Genomic DNA, 26154 nt, shown 5'->3' with positions numbered 1-26154 from the left:
CAAGAGATCCTCTGACTGCTCCACAGGGTTTATTTTAGAAAAGTATTCACACCTCAGTTTTATTGTTTAAATTGGATCACATTCAAACCTCAAACTTAAATAGTTCTTACTGTTTGGAACTTCAGAAATGACCTAACCCTTATTTGATAAGCTAACTAGCAGCTAAGCTAGCCGGTCAACTAGCATGCCATTTCACTCTCAAAACAGTCTACATAAGACTGGTTATGCAATGACAAATGTTATAAGAGAAAAACTTCATGGGAATCATATTCATGTGCTTAGTGACGTTAGTCAACCTAAAATTAAACAAAAATAAGACGGAGACTTTTTACTTGTCTTTTTTCCCGTGAGAAATAAAGCAGGAAAACGATGCATCAAACCGTCACATGGGAAACACCGCCACCTTGTGGCGTAACTCGGTACAACACTTCAATTTAATTCTGTTAAATAATCGATAAAGCAAAACAAGGTGATCGAACCTCATTTTATGAATTTGTTACATGTTGGATCATGTTAGGGTATATTTAGAAGTTGAACTTTAAAATAAAAATTACAAAAAATGTCTAAGTTTTTATAAAACTTTTTTATAAAAGTTTAATAAAATCAAACTTTTCTTAAAGTTTGATTTGAATGTGACAAAATGTGAAAACCTTGAACAGGTGTGAGTACTTTAGAGCGGTTCTGTGATCTCATCGGGGTTCTGAGTGGTCTTTTTGGTGTGCAGGTGACCAGACTGGAGAGTCATGTGACTCGTTACAAATCTGCAGCGGAGAACGCAGAGAAGGTGGAGGACGAGTTGAAGGCGGAGAAACGCAAACTGCAGAGAGAGGCACGGTGTTTCTGGAAGCTGGTCTGTTCAGGAAGCAGAGTTCAGGCTAACTGTGATTCTCCTCTGGTCCAACAGCTGCGGACGGCGCTGGATAAGATCGAGGAGCTGGAGTCGAGCAACAGCCACCTGAATAAAAGGCTGGAGAAGATGAAGTCGAGCCGCGGCATGGCCCAGACGCCGTAACAGAACCTGTCCGGATCCCTCCAAACTACCCAACTCCCAACGTGCCATTTTCTGTCTGCTCCCCGTGGAAAGGAATTCTGCTCGGCGCTGATCCTGGACCCAAACGGGTCGGTGTGGACGCTCTTCATCAGCTCCAGCTGCAGGTGGCAGAGTTCAGGCCGTCTCCACCTACACACAAACTGTTTCCCAGTTTCTTGGATGAACATGAACTCAACGCCTTTTACAGGATCAATTCCTTCCTATCACTCCTGTCCTTCACCCTCGGTTTTCTACCGCAGCAGTTTGACTGGATGCCGTAGCCGCGTCTCCAAGCTGCTTCCTGTAGTTGGTCACTGGTTGGCTTGTAGAAACGCTGAGACTTGCTGAGGAAACACAGGGACTGAGAGGAGGGTTAGCAGGAGTTACCAAACACACTGGGGAGATGCTGTTCACTGTTTACAAAGCTTTAAATGTTTGTAAGGACACATGAAGAACTGTAGTCTGTGCAATAAAATATCTGAGACTCTTCGTTTTTCCACTGTGTGTTGTTGGACTGTTGCAGGTCCCACAGCGGATGTAGCGCCTTGTTTCAGGGTGTTGCAGCCTGGACGTCATTAAATACTGTGTGGGGCAAGATCACTGTTAATAAGAAATGTACATGCAGGAGTCTGTCAGTAAATATGCATAAGTTTAAGATTTGTATTCTGTTTTTAATTTTTGCAAACAGATCGCAAATTTACGAGTTCAAATCAGCAATGAAGCTGTAAAAATTACTGACATTATGAATGGAAGAACATGTAAATGTCTGATTTTTGGACTTGTTTTATTGCAGAATTGTAATTTGATTCGTAATTTTTAAACTTGTATTCTCACAGATAAAACCTGACTTCATATGTATGAGTTGGAAAAACATGGAACACAAGCAAATCTTAAATTTATCCACATTTGGTGACAAATTTAGATTCCAACACGTACAATTGGCAGTGATCTTTTCCCATATGTTAAAGCTGAATGTGCAGCTGCTCTGCTGAAGGAGAAACTGAAGCAGAAACTTTTATTAGGTCTGTTAAAATATTTAAAAATATGCTGAAGTGGGGCTCAAACAAACTGAATGGGAAAAGGTTTATTACTGTGGAAATAAGTTTTAAATGTTACTGAATCCCTTGGAAAGTTGACATTGGTTAGCATACTAGCACTAGCTAACATTTTAGCTTTAGTTTAGATCAGATTAGCCGTTATGATTTCTATGTTGGTAGCATTAGCTAAAATGCTTTTAAAATCTGAATGATGTTCCCATCAGAATAATCGGGACTCCATATCGTGTTTTTATTTAAAGGATCTCGGTTCATTTATATAAAAATAAGAGATTATTTTAAAAAAAAGTTTAAGCAATGATTATTAGTGTGAGACAAATTAGCTATTAATGCTAACATGCTAGCATGATGTTTGATGCGTTTCAGTAACTAGTGACTAAAAGTCAGATTGTATTGCATAAAATCTGCTGAACTTTGGGAGTTATTTCCTCTTGCAGTCACATTTGCAGCAGGCGGTTCTGACTCTACTCTAGATGGCGCCACAGATTGAGGTAAGAACAAAAACATTTTCTTTATTTTACCGGCAGAAATCCTCAGAAACTGTGGAAGCCCATTTCCGCCATGAAAGAAAAAATAAAAGACCAACAGGAAGTCATAATTTCGACTTTCAAAGTCATAATTATGAGAAAGTCGAAATTATGACTTCCTGTTGGTCTTTTATTTTTTCTTTCATGGCGGAAATGGGCTTCCATAAAAAACAATGTTTTTCATTAAAATTTGTCATTTCCTGAGGGTCTTCTAGTGTTTGATACTAGTCAGTTTATTACTTGTAAATAAAGGTTGTAAACTCTGAGGTTAATCAGATGTAGCATCTTAAGGAGTGATGATTTCTAGCCAACCTAAAATGCAAAACATGAAGAAAATGACATTGATCTGATGAAAATGTTTTAATTCTCTGGTCCAGTTAAATCTTCAACAGCTATTTAGAGAACTTTCAAGAAGAGACATTAGTAAAACAATTTCTTATTTCTTTATATTTTTGTCTCTTTTCCAGGAAAATTAATTCTGAATAAATTAAACCAAGAAGTGAAACTTTACCAACGTTTATACAAAGAAATAACTGATATTCTTTGTTTCCGTTGCTTCATAGATCTTTATACACTCGTCCATGTTTGTGGGACAGACTTCTGGGTATTGTAGTTTCTGAGTCTGGATTGTGGCAATACGTCCGGTTCTGGATGCGTTGGACCATCCGCCGGCCGTAGAAGTCCCGGTACTCCGCCGGAAGCTCGTCCAGAGTGTGCAGCGCCCTCTCCAGAGTCTGCAGCGCCCGAGCAGCGGCCACCGGGTCTTTGTTGCCGTAAGGGTCCTTCTTGTCGTACGCCTCCGCAGGCAGGTGGCGCCAGAAGACGTTAACTCCGACTCCAAAGTGCAGAGCGAGGGTGTTATGGAACCACAGCGCTGGGGAGGACAGGACGATGGGACGTTAGTTTGGGTTCATCCAGAGTTTCTGGGAGCTTTGAAAGTTGTGAAATCTGGATTTTCCTACCGGGGATGAAAAGCAGATCTCCAGGCTCCAGAACGCAGTCGTATCTCTGGGCTTTTATAAACTCAGGAAACCGTTTCAGATCAGGAGCATCGATGTCCAGAACCTCTGATTTGTCACCTGATGGGTTGAATCAGCAAAGCGACACTTTAACGCCTCACCGAACCGTTTACCTCAGAGTTTAAACATGGATGCATCAGGCTCAGGTTTTCATAGGACCTCACCGTTGAGGTAGAGGTGCAATGCATCCTGGGGCCTGTAGAGGGCCACCCTCTTCCTTCCTGTGACCTGAGCCAGCAGGTTGTCCATCACCTTCAACAACAGAGCAATCTGAAAACAGCTGACCTGGACATTAAAGCCACTGAGACCCGGTCCAACCAGAACTCACGTCATAGTGGGTCCACAGCTGCAGACCGCAGGAGCTGATCCGGAAAACACTGGAGAAGAACCGGTCCGGTTCAAAGAACCGCGGCGTGTGAAAGTCCTCAGCCAGGTCCGGGAATTGTCTGCTCAGGTCAGCAGGTTCCTGCAGAGACAGAACCAACCTGAGGAAAACCGGACCTGCAGCCCATCAGAACCCAGAAACTCAACATCTGAAACCCAGAACTGACCCAGCTGAGTGACACCGGAAGGACGCGTCTGCTTTCAGAACCTAACAGGAACTACGCTGCGTCCATTTGGAGCCAGAATCAGAAAAATCATCTGGAACGAAGTCGGACTTGTCTGAGGATTTTGTTGCGTTGCGAACTTGGAGCTGGGTTCGATGTTAGACCTGAACCAACAGTCAGTGATCAGGTTTCCAACATGGCGACGCCAGCAGCTGCTGTTCGCATTTCTGCTTCCAAACATCAAGTTAAATTTCCTTTCCATCAGCAAACGCCAACTTTAATCTGTTCAGTTTGGAGCTGCAGACGCTGCATGTGGCAATGATTTTAGACTCATGTCTTCTAAAATAAACATGTTTCCACCTCAGCTTCCTGCTGTCGATGCGAGGAGCGGCCATATTGAATCGCTAAGTCGGCCTTACAAGTCGGGCCAGTCGGAGTTTCTCCCAGTTTCCCAGTGGGAAGTCCGACTTCCACTGTTTTACTTTGAGTTTCAACATGGCCGCTCCTCACATCAACAGGAAGAAGGATGAGTAAGAGTGGATCTGAAATCAATGCTACATGTATCGCCTGCAGCTCTAACAGATTAAAACTGATGGAAAGTAAAGCTGCAGACGATGTTCGATCAGCCGTGTGCGATAGTGAAGAATCGCATTAGGAAATGGCAAAATTATAAATAAATTCATGTTTCATAAAAACATTTTTACACTCGCTTTTTTTTTAAAACTTTTCTAGAAAATCTTTAACATTCTAACAGGAAGATGGAAAACGGTTTGCAGAATAAGTTCTGATGTAGAGAACTTTTCCAAGCCTTACCAGAGCCACCAAACTGAGTCGTTCTCTATTGTTTTAGACTTTTGGTCCAAAGTGAGCAACGTCTACTTCCTGTTTACTGCAGCCATGCGGAGCGTCAACATCTGATGGAAACACTGAATTCACATTTTCTTTTTTTTTATGACATTTTCCAATCAGGTGTGAAATGCCTACGAAGACACGCTGTCCAATCATTCATGTCTCATCCTCATCATCCTCATCCTCATCATCCTCCTCCCAAAGGCAGCCAGACTGAAAACTCCACACTCAGGTTTTCTTTAGGTCGTTTCAGTCTTTTACCTTCCGGACGTCCTCTCCCAGCGAGCGGAGATAGTAGCTCTCCTCCTGAAACCAAAGTCAGGAGTTTACCCCAGTGAAGGAAAACGATCAGCAGTAAATCCAGCTGATCCGATCCTACCTCAGCCAGGAAGAAGTCGGAGTGTTTGGTCTCAGCTGCTCTCCTGACGAACTCATCAAACGGCAGAGTCCTGGTGATAAAACGTCAAGACGGTTAGAGCTCGGCTCCTCCATCACAGCTGAAGCTCTGGATGTTGGAGCTCACCTGTAAATGAAGTTTTTATGAAGAAAATCCATCTGAGGTACGGAGGAGACGTGGATCTTCACCTCCCTCTGACCTCCTTTCAAAGCCAGGTATTCAACTGTCCACCTGTCCACACACGGGCCCAGATCCACGCCCCGCAGGATCGCCGGGCTGCGCTGGAGGACAGCGACACGTCACACCAATCGGAGCCAACAAGGCGCATCAAGTTCATCCATATCAAACCAACTCTCAAGCATGGTGGTGGATGAATCATGATCTGGACTCATCATGTATTCTAGAGTCTAGTTTTAGTCAAACAGCTGAAGATATTATCATGAAGTATCACTATTCTTACTTGAGTAGTTTCTGCCCACCGTGAGAAACTAAACTGAATGATGAACAATTAAAAATGCACCAGGCACGATTTGTTGAAAGCCTTTTGAATCATTTCGTCCGTTCTGACATATTTTTACATTACCTACTTCATGAGTTTTATTTAAAAAATATTTTATTTATTATAATTTTAGTCTTTAAAGCATCCAATTTTGCTAATAACTTTATATTTTCTGTCAGTCATGTCATATTTTTTTTTATTAAATCAGATCAGTTAGTACTCCAGTAGATGTTTCTGCGGTGACTCGTAAAACTCAGGTGTAACACTGAAACCGGTCCTCGTGTTATCTGGAGCCGCGAGGAGCGCCTGAACGGAGCCGTTCCTTCTTACCCCGGGATAAACCTCGTTCAGAAACACGTCCCGGTCCACTTCAGTGAAAATCGGAACCGCTACTCTTTCCTGGACCTCCATTTAAAGTAATTTAGGACTCTATCTATTCACGGAAGTTGCGGGATCAAGGCTTCCGCTGGTGTTACTTTGTTATCGTTCCCCACATGGAGAAAGAATCAGATAAATATATATACATACATATATGTAAAAAAATAAAATAAAAAAAATAAAAAAAAATAAGAAGTTATTTTAATAAATTTGTTTATTGTGTATGAAGGTCAAGCTGGGTCTCGGATATTATTTCTGCTGGGATTTTCTGTCTGAACAACTAGTTTCGGACCGGAGCCAGCAGCAAAGCGGACGGTAAAGATGGTGTCCCTCCTGTTCAGATGTTATCCTCGGCTGCCTTCATCCTTCACTCTGGCTCGGTTCGTTTTAAACCAGAATCTGGTTAGGAGTCAGCGGTGCTGTCTGGTCCGGGCAGGTAACCTCCCGGCCAGACGGACCTACAGCTCGGAGCGGGATCAGCACCACCCGAAGCCCAAAGTGGTGGTGGTCGGCATCCCGAACCCGTTCATCTGGTTCCGGACCCGGATCTACTACTTCCTGATCAGAACCTACTTTGACAAAGAGTTCAGCATCGAGGAGTTCACAGAGGGAGCGAAGCAGGTTCGGTTCAAACCCGGAGACCAGACCTGGATTCTGTTCGGTTCACACTGGTTCCGTTCATCAATTCATTATTATTTTCATTTTTATTATGAAAATAATAATAATGTAATAATTTACATAGCATTTGATATAAAACTCCGACTTTATGTATTGGTTTTGTTTTTAATTTTATGAATGAAATAATTATTATCACTTTGATAAATCTGGTAGATTTTCAACAATGTTATAAGTTCATTAATGTGCACTGTCACATCCATCCAACATCCACCAGCATCTCTGTGGATGCTGGTGGATGGACCATCTTGGTTCTGTCCTCCAGTGATTTGGACTCTGTCCTCTGTCCTCCAGGCTTTCTCCCACGTCTCCAGACTTTTGTCTCGGTGTCAGTTTGAGGCTCTGGAGGGCCTCGTCGCTAAAGATGTGAGTATGAAGATGATGATGATCTTAGTGGGTCAGCAACAGCAGCATCTTCATCATGTCTTCCTCCTCTGTCCTGCAGCTGATTGGGAAGCTGGAGCAGAAGTGCGGCTCTTTGCCGTGCAGCTACCAGAGAGCTCTGTGTGCCGAGCCGGAGGACGTGATGTACACGATGCCGGGAGACGTGGGAATCTTCTACGACGACGACGGTGAGCTCAGAGCCGGCGGCACAAACACTGAAAACAGCACATTTATTCCTAACAGGGCTTTTTATTCATTTATTAATTAAAAAGCACAAATTTATTTATTCCAAATAAGATATACGTTCATCATATTTTCATTTATTATTTATAAAAAGCACAAATGATTTCTTACAAACTGTGAAAACCTACAAACTATTTTTTATTTATTTATTTTGAAAGGTACAAATTAATTTAACAAATATTTTGTCCTTTTTAAGTGTTTAGATTATTTATTTTTAAAGAACTAATTTATTGCGAATGGGATTTGTGTTTGTTCCAACCACTTCTTCCCCTGATGCTACAAAATGAAATACTAATAGAGCTGCAAAAAAGGTTTTATAATTATATTACTAAATTATTTATTTTATTTTGAAAGGGAACAAAATTAACTAAAATTAATTCATATTTTCAGGTTTTAGAACAAAATAAACCAAATAACTTACAGACTGAGTCACTATTCCATAAATATTAAATAAAGAGAGATGGCCCACATAAAGCACATTGTCTGATGTTAAAAAACATAAAATTATTTCAATTATTATTTTCAAAGCCTTGTATCATTGGTTGTCTTTCTATTATTGATCTGTAGATCTGTCATGGAGATAATAAAACCAGCCTTCGTTAACTAAAACCTCTTGTTTGATTTTCTTAAAGTGACAGCGCAGGAGCTGAGCTACGGTGGCTCACAGGGATGGTGCAAACTCCAAAACACAGAAGAAACAAATATAACAGAAAAAGAAATGCACAGCTGGAAATGGAAGCTAAAAATCTAAAACGGCACATTTAAAATGCTGCCAACTGACTCCACTAAGTGTAAGTCCTCCAGACCACCAGGGGGAGCCGATCACCAGACTATCAGGGACCAGACCGTTGGTAAAGACAGGATGACCAGAAAGACCTCACTCTTTTCCGGAGCTAATATTACCAATTCCAGATGCCCCCTGGTGGTCTGGAGGACTTCTATTCTGTGGAGCATCGTTTTATTGTTGCTGTTGCAGCGTTTTTCAGTTGCTTTTGTTTATCTGTGTGCCTTTGTTTTTGTGTTAAAATTTGGACCTGAGGGCCACATGTGGCCCGGGAGCCGCAGGTTGGAAACCTCTGGTCTAAACCCGGATCTGTAAAAACAATATCTGATTCTTTGGGTCCTCCGTCTTCCAGCTGGTGGAACTGGAAGTGAGAAAGAAAAACCCCGCTTTCGTTCTCCAGGCAGTAAACCAGTGATGTCAGAGCGTTCAGTTTATTTAATGATGTCAGAACCATTTAATTGGACCTCTCTGCTCTGGTTCTGGTTCTGGTTCCTCCGTGTCGGGCTGCAGGCAGGAAGTTCGTCAGCATCCTGATGCGGTTCTGGTACCTGACCAGCGTTGGTCTCCCTGACGACATCATGGAGGGAACCCGGATGTTCACGGTGTCCATCGGCGACAGAGAGATGGAGGCCAAGCGGCTGCTCACCGCCATCTACGAGTCAGTACCAGAACCCGAGCAGAACCGCTCCTCACGCTGAGCAATCTGGACGCTAAGGTTCTGTTGTTGTTCTGGTTCAGGTTCCAGAGGGAGTTCACCAAAGGCGTCGCTCCAGACTGGACCATCACCCGGATAGAACACTCCAGTCTCCTGGACTAGACCGGGCCGGGCCGGTACCGAGGACCGGTCCGGTCGCTGCTCCTCACCAGGAGCCCAGGGGGATGGAACCAGAACCGCCTGGACTGGATCTGGATTCGGTTCCAAGCGGATGACATCATCACTCGCTGACTGGATTTAACGTGAAACTGAAGTTTGAACATGGAGTTCTGACCCAAACCTGCTGCTGACTAGTTTTGATTCTACGACCTGGTTCTGGTCTAATCAGGACGTCCATTTTGTTTCTACATTAAAATAATATCCCACCATTTTCTTTTATTATTTTCAAGAAACTTTGAGCAACAGATTTCAGTTTAATCAGAACTTAAAGATTCAACCAATCAGAGAGCTGGAATCTGTCAGAATAGACCAATAGGAGAGCAGCTACTGAGTGACGATTTCTATGAGTTTTATTCGATGTATAAAGTAATAATTTCCTGAATAAAAGTCCTTTAATGGGAGGAAGACGGATGTTTTTAGATGTTCTAACATCTAAAAGTTCTCCTGATTCGTCCTGACTGGTTTAACTGGTTTAACTGGTCTCTCTGCGCCTGTCTGTTGGTCCTGTGATGGACCCGCCTCTCAGATGACGGATCCATGATTAGATGAGATTCTGATTCAATCTGCTGGACTCAACATGATGAACGTTCAGTTTGAACCGTGAACAGCTTTAGCCAACCTGTACATCTTTTAATTCATAGTTAAAGTAAAACTGGGAAGATAAGACATTTAAGTTGGTCCAAGGGAACAATTAGTGACAGTTTCTGTTTCATGACAAGAAACTGATTTAGTATTTATCTCAGTGAAACCAGTTGAACAGGGAACTGGCCCCGGCGGTTCAACTGTTTTTATTCCAGTTCTTCCATCGGTTAGAGCAGGAAGAGTTTATCAGATAAAACCATCTTCCTCCCATTAAAGTTATTTAATACCATAAATAATGTTTTCAATTGGAAATTATTGAATCAAACTGATCGTTTCACGCGCAGAAATCGTCACTCAGTAGCTGATCTGCTATTGGTCAATCGTCACACTTCAGTTTCTCTGATTGGTCAAACACCTTGAGAGTGCGCATCCTTTGTAGTCAGCCGGTGGACAACTCGGGTACAGATAACAACGAGGCGGTGTGGGAGGTGTTATCAAAACAGCTGCTCAGAGAAAACCGTTTTCTTCTTAACAGAATACCTTGTTTACGTCATTTAATGCCGAACACTTCCTGGTTCCCACAAATCACGTTATACCGATTTAATTACGTTACTCGTTTTATAAAGGGACAGTTTTATTTCCAAACAGCCCCGCTTTAGGTCACGTTATCAGCTGGTCTCAAACCACGCCCACCGTTTGGCCCGGTTCCTCGCCGGCTGACTGTAAAGGAGTGTACCCTGTGAGGCTGAGTTGTGAACTGGTTCTACTGGACTGGCGTTGACGCCCTCACCGAGTAGACCTACAGATGAGCACCGGAACTCGGAGATGAGGCCGCTATAGGTTCGGAGAGTCCGGTTCGACGGAAGCCATGAGGGCCGCCGCGGCGGCGTTTTATGGGGCGGCTCTGGGGCTGCTGCTGGTCGGCTTGCGGGAGCTGCTGACCGGCTTCGAGGAGAACCGATGCAGCATGACCTACATGTTTGAGTACCCAGAGTACCGGGTGAGTCCTGCCCGGTTCCTCCGGGGTTCTGCTGGGGTCCAGGGAGCTGGTAACGCTTCCTGACAGCTGTGCCACGTGACCAGCTGAGGTATCACGCTGTCAGGTGAAACCCTGACCTCACCTGTGGGGGATCAGATTAGTGGGGTTCTGGAAGCAGACATCCTTAAAACTCCTGAGCAGGTCGGAGCAGAACAGAACCAGATCAGAACCAGAACATGGCTGCATGGAGCTGCTGTGAAACACAACCAGCTGTGATGCTGCTGCCAAGAGGCGATGCACCGATTACAGGTTTCTGGCCGATCACCGATCTTAAAATAGCCTGACTGGTTGATTACTTTGGTCTGAAACGTTGATGAATATAGCAACAAAGTGGGTGGCAACAGCAGGGTGACTATTTTTAAACATGTCCTGGTGTGCGGGTCTGTCCGGCCGATCCCATCCAACTGTCATGGGAAATGTGTAACAAGCTTTTAAAGTTTCACATAAAATAAAGAAAGTGAATCAGGCGTGTTTCCATCTATTGGTGGTTTCGGGCGAATCAATGATTTCATCAACTATAGATTGGGCTGATTCATTGGTCACACCTGGTGATAACCTCAGGTAACCAGGGTCAACAGTAAGGATGCACCGATTGGACACCAATTCCGATTTTGACTGACACCTATTTTTTTTTTGTTTAAAAGTTGGTAAATGTAGTAACGCAATTGCTAAGTTGGCAAGAGTAAGGCTGCTAAAGGTGACTTCATGCCAGCGTAGAAACGTTTTTGAATTTTGCCGTTTCTAATTTTCCGTTCTCTGTGGTTTTTGTTGGCAGCGTGTGTCTCTGCCCAGACGCGTGGCCAGACTTTACCCGGCATACGGCCTCTACCTCTACGGCGAGGGCCTATATGCTCAGGAGACCCGGGCGCTCAAACTCACCGGCGCGCCCGTGCTCTTCCTGCCCGGAAACGCCGGCAGCTACAAGCAAGGTGAGGGAAACGGGAACCATCAATTCCCACACAAGTTTAAAGGTACGATGTAAAGAGAGTGGATGGCTTCCTGCTCTCTGATTGGCTCTCCCCGTCATGTGACGTAGTTCGCTCTCTGGGCTCGGTGGCCCTGAGGAAGGCGGAGAACATGGAGGGCGGCGTCCATCTCAACGTCTTCACCGTGGACTTCAACGAGGAGCTGGTGGCACTTTACGGCGGCAGTTTGCTCCAGCAGACCCACTTCCTGCACGAGAGCATCAAGGCCATCCTGCGGCTGTACAAGGTCAGAACCGGCTGGTACCGACCCGTCCGGTCCGACTTCTGACCTCAGCGGCTTTTATGTGACAAAGCAACAGGAAGTATCCATGCTGCAGAGCGCTACACATTTAACTGCTAATGGAAGCGAGGCCAGAAGAAAAATGAAATATTAAAAATAAAACAAATTGACAAATTAATATTAATAAAATATAAATACAAAATAATAAGAATAAATACAAATATTTTTCAAACTTATTTAAAATAAAATTTAAATAAATTGTGAAAATAAAGTTCTGCTCAGCTGTTTGTCACATAAAGTCGTATTAAATGACGTGAAGGTCCGGTTCCCCCAGCAGCTGAAAACTCCGCCCCAGAGCGTGGTGCTGGTCGGCCACTCCATGGGGGGCGTGGTGGCCCGGGCGCTGTTCACTCTTCCTCGCTTCAACCCTCACCTGGTCAGCCTCATCATCACTCAGGCCTCCCCCCATATGGCCCCGGTTCTGGCCCTGGACCCGTACCTGCTGGGTGAGCCGAGCCGGTCGCCGTTGCACCAGTTGCCGGTTGCCGTGATAACTCTGTTTTAATCCTCTCCCTAGATTTCTACACGGCGGTGCGGCAGAAGTGGGTGAATCAGGCGGCCAAGCTCAGGAACATCACCGTGCTGTCGGTGGGAGGCGGTTACCGTGACTACCAGGTCCGGTCTGGGCTGACGTCCCTACCCTGTCCTCCAGGAGACCCCAACAAGCTGTCTCTGGTGGTACGGCTGGTTTGTAGTGTTCAGTTTGTCCCGTCCCTGCGCCTTCCTCTGCTGAGCCTTGTGATCTGTGTCAGGTGACGGCAGTTCCCCGGACCTGGGTTTCCACCGACCATCTCTCCATCGTCTGGTAAGTCGCCTGGATCTCACCTGGATCTCACGTCAGGCGTCTCAAACACTGTTTGCCTCTGCTGCAGGTGCAAAGAGCTGGTCCTCGCCACGGTCAGGGCGTTCTTTGACCTCATCGATGCCCAAACCAGACAGGTCTGAACACCTCAGCTGCTTGTTGTCATGGAGATCTCTGTCGTCAAGGTGTTGTCATGGTGTCCTCACAGCTGATCCGATGTCCAACAGTTCACAGATGATCCAGAGAGGAGGCGGAGCGTCTTGAACCATCACTTCATCAGACACCCCGTCAGGACACTGAGAGACGTCAAGGACACATCCGTCCCCATCCTGGGTGAGAGAACGGATCTTTAATCTGAGGGCAGCGCCGTCTAGCGGCAGGGGGCGCCGTCTATTGGTAGGGGGCGCCGTCTATTGGTAGGGGGCGCCGTCTATTGGTAGGGGGCGCCGTCTAGCGGTAGGGGGCGCTGTCTATTGGGAGGGGGTGCCGTCTATTGGTAGGGGGCTCCTTATCAGCGAGTCAATTGGCATATTGTGGTTCTGGTTCTGACCGTGTTACTGATCTGAGTTCTGCTCCCTTGTTGTCCAGATGTTCCTGAAGCCTGGAGTGAAGTGAACTCTCTACGTCTGTCCTACAGAACCCCGAAGGTACCAATAGAACCTCCTCCGGGCAGACAGAAGGTCCACCAGGTGGTTCTGAAGTTCTGGAGTGACACTCTGCTCTGTCTGACAGGAAGGACAACTGAAGTACTTCCTGTTTGCTCTGCCCAGTCGGCGGAAGGCCTACAGTCATTTCTACTGCCGCAGCAACAACCTGGTGGGTTCTGCTCACAACTCCAGAACTTCGTCCTGAGGTTCTGCCGACCCACAGCATCCAGATAGGTGGGCCCTTTCTGTCATCAGCAGAGGAAATGGTCCCGGTCCTGGTCCTGCTTTCTCGTCACTTCCGTACCCGATTCGACTGACGGTCTGTCGCTCCACAGTTTACTGGCTGCTGTTCCTTCACCAGATCCTTCAGAACCAATCCCAGCTTCTCACCGGGTTTCTGATCTGGTTCTGATGTGACCACAGGCTCATATTTTTGGAGTTAAACTGGGGCCAAAAAGTTTGTTAAAAATACAAATTAAAATATTAACTTCCTGTCGTGTTTGGGGGTGGAGTCTCAGAAAGTGGGCGGAGCATCTGGACAGGGTGGCCCCGCCTTTCTTCCTACTTTATGATCCCAGTTTATCTCCAGGTCTCGATGGTTTTCCTGAACAGAATTGTTGATTTTCTGCTGCTCTGGATTTTTCATATCTGGTTTCTGATTTAAATTAATTATATTTTCTTTTTTAAAAGAAAATGCAAATGACAGTTTTTGAAAATATATCAATCTTTAATTTCAGTTCCCCTGTTTGGGAGTTGATCTGAAGTCAGAGCTCAGTCCTGCTTTAAAACAAGATGGCGGCCTGATTGTTTTATGCTGATTAATGACCCAGTGGATTTCTGGCTCCGCCCACCAGAGCGTTTCCTCTGTGCTCTCGTCTCGATGATCCTGATGGAAACTCCTCCCAGCTGCAGTTTTAATACAAAATGCTGCTGCAGCTTTTCTGAACTGCTTCCCTCTGCTGATCATAAAAATTTTATTTTTACTTTGGTTGAAATCCTGTGAAAAAACGTTTTCTCTTTGCTCAGTGATGTGAAAACAAGGTGGATTTTAGCATTTCTGTCCCTTTAAATCATTGGTAAAATGTGTGGTTGTTGTCCAACAGGAGATGAGCAGCTGGGTTTTCGGCTGTCTCCATGGCAACGCCTCCTCCTGGTAAACACCGCCATCTTGAATTATTGAGACATTTGAGCCGCTCTGGTGTGTGGGATGAGCAGCCTGTCTCTGTCTCTGTCCTCAGCGGCCACGCCGTGGACCTGTCCATGGGAACCGAGCTGCTGCCAGCTTATAAGGTGACCTGAGCAGAACCGGCACGGTTTGGCCCGGTTCTGCTCGGGTTGTAATGAGAACCCGTCTCTTCCCTCAGGTTCTGGTTCTGAGTCTGGCCGACTTGTCCTCCTTCACTCATCTGGTCGTTTCTGCCTCCAACCTCAACAGCAAACAGGTCAGGTCGTCCTTCCCCCGAACCGGGTCACTGGCGGTTCTGACCTGGTCTGAGGCTCTTTTAACAACAAGTGTTTCTTCCTTCAGTTCACGGTGGAGTGTGAGTGGCAGAGAGAAGAATCTCTGACCCGGCCCGTCTCTGTGCCTCATGTCCTGTCCTTCGGTGAGACTGAAACTCAATCAAAAGCAACAGCTGCTCAAAAACACATTTTAACTAAGTCTTGTTGGAGCAACGGCAGCACCAATAATATAATGAGTTTACAAGGATAAAAGTCAGTTTTATTCCTTAAGTGCCTGGTGTTGCTAATTAGCATCATAGATACATTTACACTAATGATGGGGCAATCTTGAATATAACCTGATTGACAGGAAAACAAGGTGTTTATTTAAACTATATAAGAAGAGTTAATAGCTGTTATTAAAGCTGATTAATTCTGGTGGTTCTGGTTCTGCAGGTTTTCAAGCCAGTGACGTCACAGTGAACTCCTCTGGACTTCTTCACAACATCCAGCTGCTGCACTTCCACCAGGTAGCCATTTCCACAGCGGCATTGTTTTCTCCTACGCTGCCTCCAGGCCTCAAACGCATCTTTGTGTCTAGGTCTACCAGGCCTTCCGGATCAGCGTGGTGAGTCACTGCAGAGGAACCAGAGGTAGGCACTTCCTGTATGAATGGATCAACTTCCTGTGACGTGGAGCGATGATCCCAGTGTGTGTGTGTGTGTGTGTGTGTGTGTGTGTGTGTGTGTGTGTGTGCGCGTGTGCAGACAGGCTGCCCGGTGTGTATCGGATGCGGGTCCCCTGGTTCCGGGAGGATTCCTTCACCACAGCCAGGTGACTCTTCCTCATTCCAGCTGCTTTCAGTTTCCTGCTGTTGGTTCTGACCCGGTTTGATCCGTCTGCCAGCGCGCCGTCTGCCACAGAGATCTCAGGGATGCTTCACACCAGTCGTCCTGACAACGGCTCCAGTGTGCTGCTGCAGCTCCACACCGCCCCCAACTGTCAGTACAAGGTACAGCACTGAGCTTTGCTTTCAGCCTGCAGCCTGGTGACTCTGGATTGCTAATCCCAAATTAGCAGTTTGCAACCCTGACTGTTATATAAGCTGTCAGAGGAGTCCCACATCAGAGTGATCGATCCAGAATGTTTCCTCCCCTCCAGGTGTCGGTCAGAACCTCCTTCCCCAAGGTGCTGGGACAGGTAAGTCCAGCTTTTGCTCATCCAGACAGAAGTTGCTGGTTTCTCGTTGCCAGGCAACAGGAGTTGTGCTGCGGTTCCAGGTCCTGCGGTTCTGCGGTCCGCTGGTTCCGGTCTACACGTCTGTAGCGCTGCTCTTGGCCTGCGGGGGGCAGCTGTCCTCCATCCTGGCGTCGGGCCGAGCAGCAGACATGAGCGAGGCAGTGGGCGGGGCGCTGCAGCTGCACAAGGTCAACCTTCCTCTTTACCTGCTGCACATCCTCCTCAGGTGAGCCTGAGCCCCTCCCTCTAGGCCCTGCCCCCTGGGTCATTCTGGGTCACGTCACGGTTCTGTTGTTCTTCAGCTGCTGTCGGGGCCTCCTCCCCCCGGAGGACGTCCTGCCCCCCACCCCGCCTGACGAGGCGCTTCCTGAGTGGGTGGAGTCAGGGGAGGAGTGGCGCCACCTGCTGGCGCCGCTGCTGTACGTGCTGGGGGCCACCGTGGCGTTCTGGGCCAGCGCTCTGCTGCGCCTGCTGGTCCGGCTCGCCTCACTGCTGCTGGCGCCGCTGCACAGGTAACCGCCGGTTCGGGTCAGAACCCGGTTCCCTCTGAACTCTCCCCTGACGACGGGCCGTTCCCCCGCAGGCCGTCCGTCTCCAGAGGCGCCGGGACGCTGCGGCTCCGGACCCGCCTCCTCCTGGCCGTCTGCCTGGCAGCGGCCGGATCCACTTCCTGCGGCGCTCTGGCCATCGCCGCCGCCAGCCTGCTGCACCTGAACCGGGTGAAGCACACACACACACGCACAGATACAGCCACACTCATTCCAGGCCGTCGTTAACCGGATCAGAACCTGTTAAACTCGGTACTTCCTGGTCCGTCCCTGTAGAACCTCCAGCAGCTGTTCTGACCCAAATCATTGTTGTTTTTTTCAGTCTTTATTTAATTTTATGTATTTTTTAAATTTGTGTTGTATTCATTTTTTCCAGTCTATTTTTTAAAAATGTTTTAATTATACATTCACAACAAATTTCTTATTTTATTGTTTTTATATAGAATTTTCTTTTTTAGATTTTATCTTCACTCTTCTTTTTTGTTTTATTTCTTCGTTTCATTTGTCGTTCATATTTGTTCTAATAGTTTTATGTTTCCTCTCCTTCGCTGCTCCAGCTGGAGGTTCGGCTAATGAAATGATCTGCTGGTTGTTTTGTCAGTCAGGGGGTGTACTTACTTTCAGTCCGTATTGCCTTCAGGTTCTCCGGCTGCAGATGACGGAGCGATCTCTGAGCCACATGTTGAACCTGGTAAGATCCAGCAGAACTCGTCTTCCCGGTTCTGTTTGGCCTGAAACCAGAACCCGCTCTCCATCCCTCCAGGCGCCACGGAAACAGAAACCGGCTGCCAACGGGGTGCCGGAGGCCGGCGAGCGCGGCCTGCTGTCAGAGGGCGCCCTGCAGGAAGTGAGGGACGACCTGCAGCTGCACCTCAGCCTGGCGACGCTGCTGCTGCTGCCCGCCGTGCTCAGCGCACCGTCGCTGCTCCACTGGAGCCGCAGCCTGAGGTAGCGCCGCGCTGCGCTGCGCCGCGCCGCGCCGTAGGGAGCAGAGCGCCCGCCTGGCCCAGGTCTCATGGCCTTCTGGTTCTGAACAGGTTCTGCACCCGGCTGGACCCGGATCCCTGCTGGCTTCACTCCGTGCCTCTGGTCTGCGTCTCCCTGCTGCTCATCAATTGCAACACGCTGCAGCTCAGCAACAGGTGAGACAGTCGACAGGATCTGGATCCAGGTGGCCTTCAAAAATCTGCTGCTAAATTATTTTCACACAGCAGCTCAGTAAATCTGATATTTTACCAAAAATTCACAAAGTAGCTATGTAATTATTATGCTGAATATTATTAGTGCGATACCGTCTGCTCCAAAACAACCTGCAAACACATGAATGATGCTGACTCCAAGAAAAACCAAAACTAAAAACAGGTGCAACAGGAAAACGCTGCAATCTGGCTCCAGTAAACATTATTCCTCCAGACCACCAGGGGGAGCCGAGCAGCAGAGCGAGGGGACCAGAGCCTGTAGAGACGGGAAATCCAGAGGAAAAGTTTGAGGAAGGAAGAAAAGATACATTATACTTTATGTCTTTTATATTTAAACAGCAGCATATTTACGCAGCTAACATTAGTGAGTCCAGACTCCACCTAGTGGCCTGGAGGACTAACACTTTGTGGAGCGAGTTCACAGGATTTTAATCTTGCTGTTTTTATTTCCTGTGGTTGCAGCATTTTTGAGTTAATTTGCTTTTTATGGTTTATGTCTATCTTAGGCCACAACATTCACGTGTTTATTTTATCTAAATTTTATTTAAAGATTAGATAAAATAAATATTCTATAGATTTATTTCATCTTCAGCAGATCTGACACTTCCAGGTTTTAAACTTCCTCCTTCCTGTCTTGCAGCCGACTGCTGCCTGTCGTCTCCTGCCTCCCGCTCCCATTGGCTGTCACCATGGCAACCTTTTCTTCACTCCACCTGTACAGAATTGTCTACTTCCTGTTGGCGGTGCTGGTCCCCCTGGGCGTCTGCTGCGTCCTCTGATGGCCCAGGAACCGACCCGCCCGCCGTCCGGATGTCCTGCCGCGTCGTCTGCCTTATCGCTCTGCCTTCAAGGAGTCAGCAGGGGGCGCTGTTCTGATGAGGAGGGGGTTCTGATGGACTGCCTGAACCGGTCATGTTTACATTCATAGTCCTAGAAGCAGAGCAGCAGGGTGGGGTTACAGAGGTCTGGTTTGTTCCTGGGTTCATGTCAGGGTTCTGGGTCAGAGATCAGAGGTCAGGGTTCTGGTTGTGGGACAAGCTCTGAGGCGGCGGTTAGGAAGCCAAAAGTTCAAATAAATTCTTCAGAACCTGAATTGAAACATATTCTCCTCTTCCGGGTCGGTGGCCTCGCAGATGGCCCCGCCCCTTGTTGGGCTTTAACAAACCTCCAAAGGGTTAAAGGTCGACGTCAGCCGGGTTCCAGCTGTTCAGCTGATGGTTCAGAGGTGGAACCTGCAGCATGACGCTGCCACCACCATGTCGTTGCCTGACCCGATCAGCTCAGACCAGAGGACAGGGTCAAAGGTCAGGACCTCACTCTGCTGCCAGAACAACCACCACTTCCTTCAGCCTGATGGTGACCCTTCAGAATAAAAGCCTTTTTCATCCCATCTTCATGGTTCTGTTCTGGTTCTGGATCCTGGTTGTTATATTTTCCTCTCAGTGTTTCTGGTTGCCATGGAGACCATCAGAACCGACCCAAAAGGTCCTTCTCTGCTGCCTTATTGCGTCTAATGGTAAACAATCAGCATCGCTGATTTATTGACTGATTATTTATTGCTGATTGAAATGAAGTTCAGAACCAGAACCCGGTCCATCAGAACCGCTCGATCTGGTTCGCTGCTGGCTCGGTTCTGTGTGATGTGGACCTGCTTCTGCTGAAACCAAGCAGGGATGGAAATGATTTTTTATTGCTTCGTTCACGCCTTTATTGTGAAGAGCTTCCTGTATTTTAAGCTGAAAACAGGAAGTTGATGCTTTGTGGGTTTTCTGAACTTTTCTGTTTTTGTTGCCAAAAGTGATTTTATTCCTTTATATTCAAACTGATAAAACGGTGAATCAGATCATAAAATTCAATTTTAACATTTTCAACATTAAGATGCAGAAATTAAAAATGTTTAAATGTTGACGGTTGAGTTACAAAAAGAAAAAAAAATCAAATTTTTTTAAAACATTAATAAATAAGTAAAGAACCCATTTTGAAAAGTTTGAAGCTTTTAAATTTATGAATTTAAAATCTAATAGATTTTTAATATTTCAACACGGAATTTTTTAAAATATTGACTTTTTAAAAATGTAAAATAAAAACATTTTAAAAATGTAATTCATTTTAAAATTTAAATTATTTAAAATGTGACATTTAAAAATGTAGAAATTTTGAAATAAAAAAAAATTCTTATAAATATAAAAATTTGCAAACTTTTGAAAATGTAGAAATGTGAAAATGTTGAAATTGAAAACCTGAATGTAAGCTGCAACTCTGTTTAAAACGATGCGAGCGGTTTGGCGTTGGGCTCTGTCGGCCATGTTTCCTCCGCTCGGCGCCGCTGTGCCTTCCTGCTTCACTCCTGCCTGTCGGTGGAAACTCCACCTGCTGCAGCAGCCGACCAGCGACTGGAAGTGGACTTCACTGGTTCCAGTGTTTACATGTGGCTCCCAGTGGGAAGCCTCTGTGTCTGCCGTTGTAATAAGTGGATGATTTGACTAGGCCCAGTGAGCGCTGCCATGCCCTGTGGGTTAGTGATTGTGAACTGAATGTGTGGAAACTCGTGACTTTGGCTTTTCTCGTGCAGTTTTCGTGCCTCATCGTAAATGTGCGCCGACCTCGTAGAAGAGATTAGTAAAATCAGAATTATGTTTTGGAGACTCATGACTTGTACCCGTGTTCACTGTGTCTTCGTCCTTCCAGCCGTTCGGCTCACCGGAGGCAAATTGGAAAAGAAATGGAAGATTTTTATTCTCTGGTTTGATGTTTTTGGATATTTTGAGCTTAAATCTACAGAGAGGTTTTTACAGTGTGTTTTAAATGTGCCGGGTGTTTTCTAATCATAAAGCAGCCGTTTGACTGTAATAACCTGAGATTAGAGGGACAGTTTGTAATATTTTGTCTGGTTTCCAGAGAAAGATGATTGAATGTTTCTGAAATCAGAGGCTTGGCAGCATCATGCCTGGATGACATTTACAACTAAATGACTTCAAATGTAACTAAAAAGCTGAACTGAGTTCATCGTTAGCCACGGACCGAGGCTCACGTTCTACCGTGTTTCTCTGGAAGGAAAAGTTTCACATTTTGGTTCTTTCTGTCCTGCTTGAGATACTGGTTCAGACCAGTCGTTTCCATGGCAACGGGTTTGAATCTGAGCTCGGTTGAAGCCTCAGCTGAAGATGGCTGAAGAGCCTGCGACAGCATGCAGCCTCTCTGTCTGTGCGCATATTTCTGTTACCACGGCAACCGCTTCAGATCCGATACCAAGATCTGCCCTCTCTAAACAGATTGAGTGTTTTCCTTTTATTCCTGACATGGAAAAGAATAATGATGAGCCCTTAAGTGGTAGGCACATTTCCACTAATTTGATAATAGCGGAGCAAATATTTCGCTTAGCACCTTTTGAAAAATGTTTAGTGTATTTAGTCTCCCCTGAATTTAATTTTCCAGTAAACTTCTGAAGCAATAATTTAGTTGGCTGCTTGGTAAACTTTCAGCTTCTTAAAGCATCAACAGGGTTGACTTTAGCGATTTAGCTTTACTTTAGCACTATTAGCTATGCGTAGCTAATAGCTATGCACATTCGGCTAATACGCTTAGCTAAATACCATGTTGGCGTGGCGCTTTAGCATCAGTGGAAGTAATGTTAGTGCTAACCTGGCTCAGCATGGCTAACCATTTAGCTCGCGGTGCCCACTACTACCTGTAAAAACCTGTTTACTCCGTGAGACGTCGCTCTTCTGAGACAGCGTCGCCTGCTGGAGGTTTTCCCAACGCTCTGATTGGATCTGACGCCTCAGTTTTGGGTGTGAATGTGCAGAAACATAGAGGCGGTTCCGGAGGCGGCCACCCACCATGGTTGCCATGGTAACTGTGGTTTACGACCGGGGTGCTGTCGTGGGCTCTCCAGCCTGATGCTGAAGCAGAAATCCAGCTTCATTCATCCTAAATGTGCTGATGTGCCACGCAGCTGACTGAGGAGGTCCAGATGTTCCGGTTGGGCCTCTGAATGTTCTCTGAAGAGTCTTTAATTCTCAGGTTTGGGTGAAAACTGCTTGATGTTTTTATATTCATCATATTTTTATTTGATTTATCTGTAAATGGGACTTTTGGAACAAATGTTTGATTAAAACTGAGAAAATAATTCCCGTTTCTGTTTTTTCTTTATTAAAAATTGTTCGAGTTTAGATTTAATACAGAGCCAGTTCACAACAAACACATCAGAGATTTATAATCATTTCATAGTATTTAAATCGCATTAATCTGAACCAGAATAAAATATGAAGTATTTCAATGTTGGAATTTAAAACAAACAAAAAACATGCAGTACCGACCTACAGCCTGTTGGGGCGGTATTTCCCTGCAGTAAGCTGCCTGCTTTCTGATCCTGAAGGCTTCAGCTGTTTCCTACTGGCAGCTGAAAGGCGTCAAAAAATATTTATTTTAATGAAGTTTAACCAAAAACGTTGTAAATATTGGAAGTTCTAACGTCACTCCACCTTAAACTGAACATTCTGCAAAACGTTCGGTGTGTGTGTAGGTAGGTGGGGCATATTGCCCCCCCCCACAGGTGTGCTGCTGCGCCCTCTTCCTCTTGTCCATATATGGAAGACGCTGTGAGCGCAGCTGGCTCGTTGAGGAGACAGGTAATCAGCATTTACATTTAAAAGCGGGTAGCTCGCTGAGGTGATCAGATGCAGGTCGATGACTCGTGCAGAGGCATGTTTAACATCGACCGTGAAGTGAGTTTAGAATTTATGTCTGATTCCGACACTGATTGTTTTTTTAAATAAGTCTTTATTAGTAATCTTTAAAACAATAGCATTGTACATCAACGAAAGAATAGAACAAACGGATAACAGCAAAATACAATAAAATAGCATGGTGAAAGGCAAAAAATTAAAGAAAAAAACAACATAAGAGCAAAAAAAAATATATGTATGCCAGGGGGATTTTAAAAAAACAAAAACAAAGAGAAACGGTGTCAAGAAAGTCATTTGGGGAGAGTTAAAGAATATTAAATTTGCGTAACAAATGTACCATTTTTATGGCTTTTAGGTTATCAGAAGACTCAATGAGATTAATGTACATATTCAATTCTGTAATAAAGGTAGAGAATAAAGGTTTGCTATTGCTAAACTTGCATTTATGTATAAAAAGTTTAGCAAGAAGTATAATAAGGTTGATGACAAAAAAGGAGTCCCAGTTCTTCCGCCACTGATTGTTGTAGAAAACGCACTTTAGAGAGTGACGTCAAGAGCAACATTTGCTGGTTTCACTGTAGAGAAGGTAAGGGCCGTTTCTTATTTATCTGGCTGGTTAATGTTCTCGTCTAACTTGATTTCTTTTGTGTGGTTGGCCTGCTACTGTTTCAGTTTTTGATTTGTTTCAATTTCAATTTTTTTTCAGTTTACTTATTTTTAGATGGTTGTTGTTGATTAAAAACTTCTTTTTTGGGGTTTTCTTTAGGGGAAGGAACTTCCTACTGCAGCCCGCTGACTTGTTTTAAACTGGACCTATGCTGTCCCTGGGTCCTATAGGCTGTTTCATTCAGACTGAGGAGACCAGTGGAAGGGGACTTTTTTTCTTTTCCTTTGTATTCACTAGGGATTTTTGTGAGTGTGCTTTTGTTGGGGAACGCTTGGGTGCATTTAGTTGAATTTGTGTTTTCTTTATTATTATTCCTCCCCCAAACAGTCAATTTTTTTTCTAATTGGGTTTTAATTATTTTTCAGCTTTAAGGATTCCAGAGCCAGCCTAGACTTCCACTTTTAGTGTGGTCACTTGGTATAATAAAATAAACTGACTATTTTTGCTCATGAAACATTTGTGAATTCAATAAACTGTTTGTAATCTGCAGCCTCTGTCTGTGTCTGTGTGATCTGGTAAAAAGAACAAACACCAACTTCTGCTTCACAAATACTTTTGTAAATATCCACCTGAAGCGAGAGTCTTCTGTAAATACCTGAGAGCTTTGTAAGCGTCGGAAATGCGGAGTTCTGCAGAATTTCCCACTAAGTTCTCAGTTAATCAGTTCTGACCCAGTTAGGTCAAGCACACCTTCAGCACTTCAGCTTCTTTTTTCTTCAAGAGAACTGATGAGATTTGATTTTATGCTTTTGTGTAGTTTTGTATTTTTATGCAAAACTCTTGCTGTACTTGAATGCCTAGGTTACACCTGCAGCAAACAGAAAGGGGCGGGACGGACCACTGTCAGTCTCAGACCTTTGGAAATGGGACCATTGCACTCCGGAAGTGAAGGGGGCGCCATTTCCTATATTATCTGCGGTCTCCCGTTTTAATTTTCTTTTGAAATCTGTGATATAGCTTCATCTGTGGGAAGGAGTTTCTCTCTCAGCATGTATTTGAACTTCTCTCTATTTACTTCAGCGCAGCTCACAGCTTTTAACAATTTTTGTTGCTTTCTGTGCAGTACTTCTAAATCTGGTTCAACAGGCTCTTTTGTATTGGAATCTCATCTTCAAACACAACTTCTCTCCACACAACACTCCAACATGGAACAATAGATATATTTTGATCAATAGAAAATTATTTTTTATCGAGAATTGGTTTTGTAAAGGTGTGTGGGCTGTTGCTCACTTTTTGGATGCAAATGGTAACATATTACAGCATTCTGAGGCAAAATACAAAAAAAATTGTCAGTCTTCCCTTGTCAGCTTGTATCCATGGTCAGACAAGATTTAATGTATTCTAAGGTTTGACCTCGTTTAAGGACTCTTGATTGAAAATGTTTTTTGTGATGTCAAATGCAATAATAAGTTTATAAGAAGCTGTTTATCCGGTTATTGTGCCACAGATGTGCTTAAAAGAGAGTATATCCTTAGAGACTTTAACAAGGAACAAATCAAAAAGACTTGATCAAAATATTTGTTTTCCACGTCCTTCCAAAATAAAAGATATGCAATTTAAAATTTTAAACAAAATTTATCCAACTAACAACTTCCTGAGACCCAGGTTTAAAATGGATGTGGATTCTGTGAAAGTTACTGAAGATTTAAATCACCGGTTTTTCATGTGTGAAATGGTTCAGTCTTTCTGCCAACATCTGCATCAGTTTATTCTCAGCCATGGTATACATTTAGCAGATATAACCAAAGAAGATGTTAAATTTGGTATTTTCATCAGTGATCACTTCATTGACTATGGAATAAATAATGTTTTATTGTTAGCTAAATTTCATATACACAAATGTCGCTTTTCTAAAACCATTCCTAACTTTAGACAGTGGATAAATGATTTAAACTTGTTTTATAAATCTTNCTGGCAGCTGAAAGGCGTCAAAAAATATTTATTTTAATGAAGTTTAACCAAAAACGTTGTAAATATTTGAAGTTAACGTCACTCCACCTTAAACTGAACATTCTGCAAAACGTTCGGTGTGTGTGTAGGTAGGTGGGGCATATTGCCCCCCCCCACAGGTGTGCTGCTGCGCCCTCTTCCTCTTGTCCATATATGGAAGACGCTGTGAGCGCAGCTGGCTCGTTGAGGAGACAGGTAATCAGCATTTACATTTAAAAGCGGGTAGCTCGCTGAGGTGATCAGATGCAGGTCGATGACTCGTGCAGAGGCATGTTTAACATCGACCGTGAAGTGAGTTTAGAATTTATGTCTGATTCCGACACTGATTGTTTTTTTAAATAAGTCTTTATTAGTAATCTTTAAAACAATAGCATTGTACATCAACGAAAGAATAGAACAAACGGATAACAGCAAAATACAATAAAATAGCATGGTGAAAGGCAAAAAATTAAAGAAAAAAACAACATAAGAGCAAAAAAAAATATATGTATGCCAGGGGGATTTTAAAAAAACAAAAACAAAGAGAAACGGTGTCAAGAAAGTCATTTGGGGAGAGTTAAAGAATATTAAATTTGCGTAACAAATGTACCATTTTTATGGCTTTTAGGTTATCAGAAGACTCAATGAGATTAATGTACATATTCAATTCTGTAATAAAGGTAGAGAATAAAGGTTTGCTATTGCTAAACTTGCATTTATGTATAAAAAGTTTAGCAAGAAGTATAATAAGGTTGATGACAAAAAAGGAGTCCCAGTTCTTCCGCCACTGATTGTTGTAGAAAACGCACTTTAGAGAGTGACGTCAAGAGCAACATTTGCTGGTTT

General features: G+C 44.6%; 4 protein-coding genes and 1 long non-coding RNA gene across 7 annotated transcripts in view; 3 read left to right on the top strand and 2 right to left on the bottom strand.

Annotated features, from left to right (window-relative positions):
* Nucleotides 1–1886, top strand: part of LOC103131668 (nucleoprotein TPR-like) — a 46554-nt gene extending 44668 nt beyond the window's left edge. Inside the window, exons 38-40 of the mRNA XM_016666826.1 lie at nt 725–829; nt 905–1553; nt 1595–1886. Of these exons, the coding sequence (XP_016522312.1) occupies nt 725–829; nt 905–1012 (213 nt within the window). The 3' untranslated portion in view covers nt 1013–1553; nt 1595–1886. The remainder of the gene's footprint in view (nt 1–724; nt 830–904; nt 1554–1594) is intronic.
* Nucleotides 1887–2957: 1071 nt separating this feature from the next.
* tyw5 (tRNA-yW synthesizing protein 5) lies at nt 2958–6455 on the bottom strand. Its single transcript, XM_007543368.2, has 8 exons — nt 6255–6455; nt 5552–5706; nt 5408–5477; nt 5290–5334; nt 3960–4097; nt 3796–3883; nt 3575–3691; nt 2958–3486 (listed from the first exon to the last, which is right to left on the bottom strand). The coding sequence occupies exons 1-8, from the start codon at nt 6333–6335 to the stop codon at nt 3170–3172; spliced, it is 1011 nt and encodes a 336-aa protein (XP_007543430.1). The 5' UTR covers nt 6336–6455; the 3' UTR covers nt 2958–3169.
* Nucleotides 6456–6518: 63 nt separating this feature from the next.
* On the top strand, nt 6519–9471 carry maip1 (matrix AAA peptidase interacting protein 1). Of its 2 annotated transcripts, none has more exons than XM_016666828.1 (5): nt 6519–6959; nt 7272–7343; nt 7423–7549; nt 8899–9046; nt 9127–9471. In XM_016666828.1, exons 1-5 carry the CDS (start codon nt 6624–6626, stop codon nt 9203–9205), a joined length of 762 nt encoding a protein of 253 aa, XP_016522314.1. In that variant the 5' UTR covers nt 6519–6623; the 3' UTR covers nt 9206–9471. The 2 variants fall into 2 exon arrangements, with proteins under 2 accessions (XP_016522314.1, XP_007543429.1); XM_007543367.2 differs by having other exon boundaries at nt 6624–6923.
* A 284-nt stretch (nt 9472–9755) lies between these two features.
* Nucleotides 9756–18916, top strand: pgap1 (post-GPI attachment to proteins inositol deacylase 1). Of its 2 annotated transcripts, none has more exons than XM_007543366.2 (26): nt 9756–10844; nt 11659–11812; nt 11920–12095; nt 12427–12595; nt 12667–12827; nt 12902–12954; nt 13022–13088; nt 13179–13284; nt 13540–13598; nt 13684–13767; nt 14702–14751; nt 14837–14888; nt 14963–15040; nt 15127–15202; nt 15495–15568; nt 15640–15691; nt 15806–15872; nt 15945–16050; nt 16200–16238; nt 16319–16503; nt 16580–16789; nt 16861–16996; nt 17466–17516; nt 17589–17773; nt 17863–17967; nt 18665–18916. In XM_007543366.2, the coding sequence occupies exons 1-26, from the start codon at nt 10713–10715 to the stop codon at nt 18801–18803; spliced, it is 2766 nt and encodes a 921-aa protein (XP_007543428.1). In that variant the 5' UTR covers nt 9756–10712; the 3' UTR covers nt 18804–18916. The 2 variants fall into 2 exon arrangements, with proteins under 2 accessions (XP_007543428.1, XP_007543427.1); XM_007543365.2 differs by having other exon boundaries at nt 12424–12595.
* Nucleotides 18917–20205: 1289 nt separating this feature from the next.
* On the bottom strand, nt 20206–22625 carry LOC107834857 (uncharacterized). Its single transcript, XR_001660683.1, has 2 exons — nt 21985–22625; nt 20206–21943 (listed from the first exon to the last, which is right to left on the bottom strand). It is a non-coding gene; the product is annotated as an uncharacterized LOC107834857 (long non-coding RNA).
* Between the last annotated feature and the right edge of the window lie 3529 nt (nt 22626–26154).

This window comes from Poecilia formosa, unplaced genomic scaffold (genome assembly GCF_000485575.1).
Source record: "Poecilia formosa unplaced genomic scaffold, Poecilia_formosa-5.1.2 Scaffold806, whole genome shotgun sequence".
Taxonomy (NCBI): Eukaryota; Metazoa; Chordata; class Actinopteri; order Cyprinodontiformes; family Poeciliidae; genus Poecilia; species Poecilia formosa.
The sequence above is the reverse complement of the archived record's forward strand: the minus strand, read 5'-3'. Positions and strand labels throughout refer to the sequence as shown.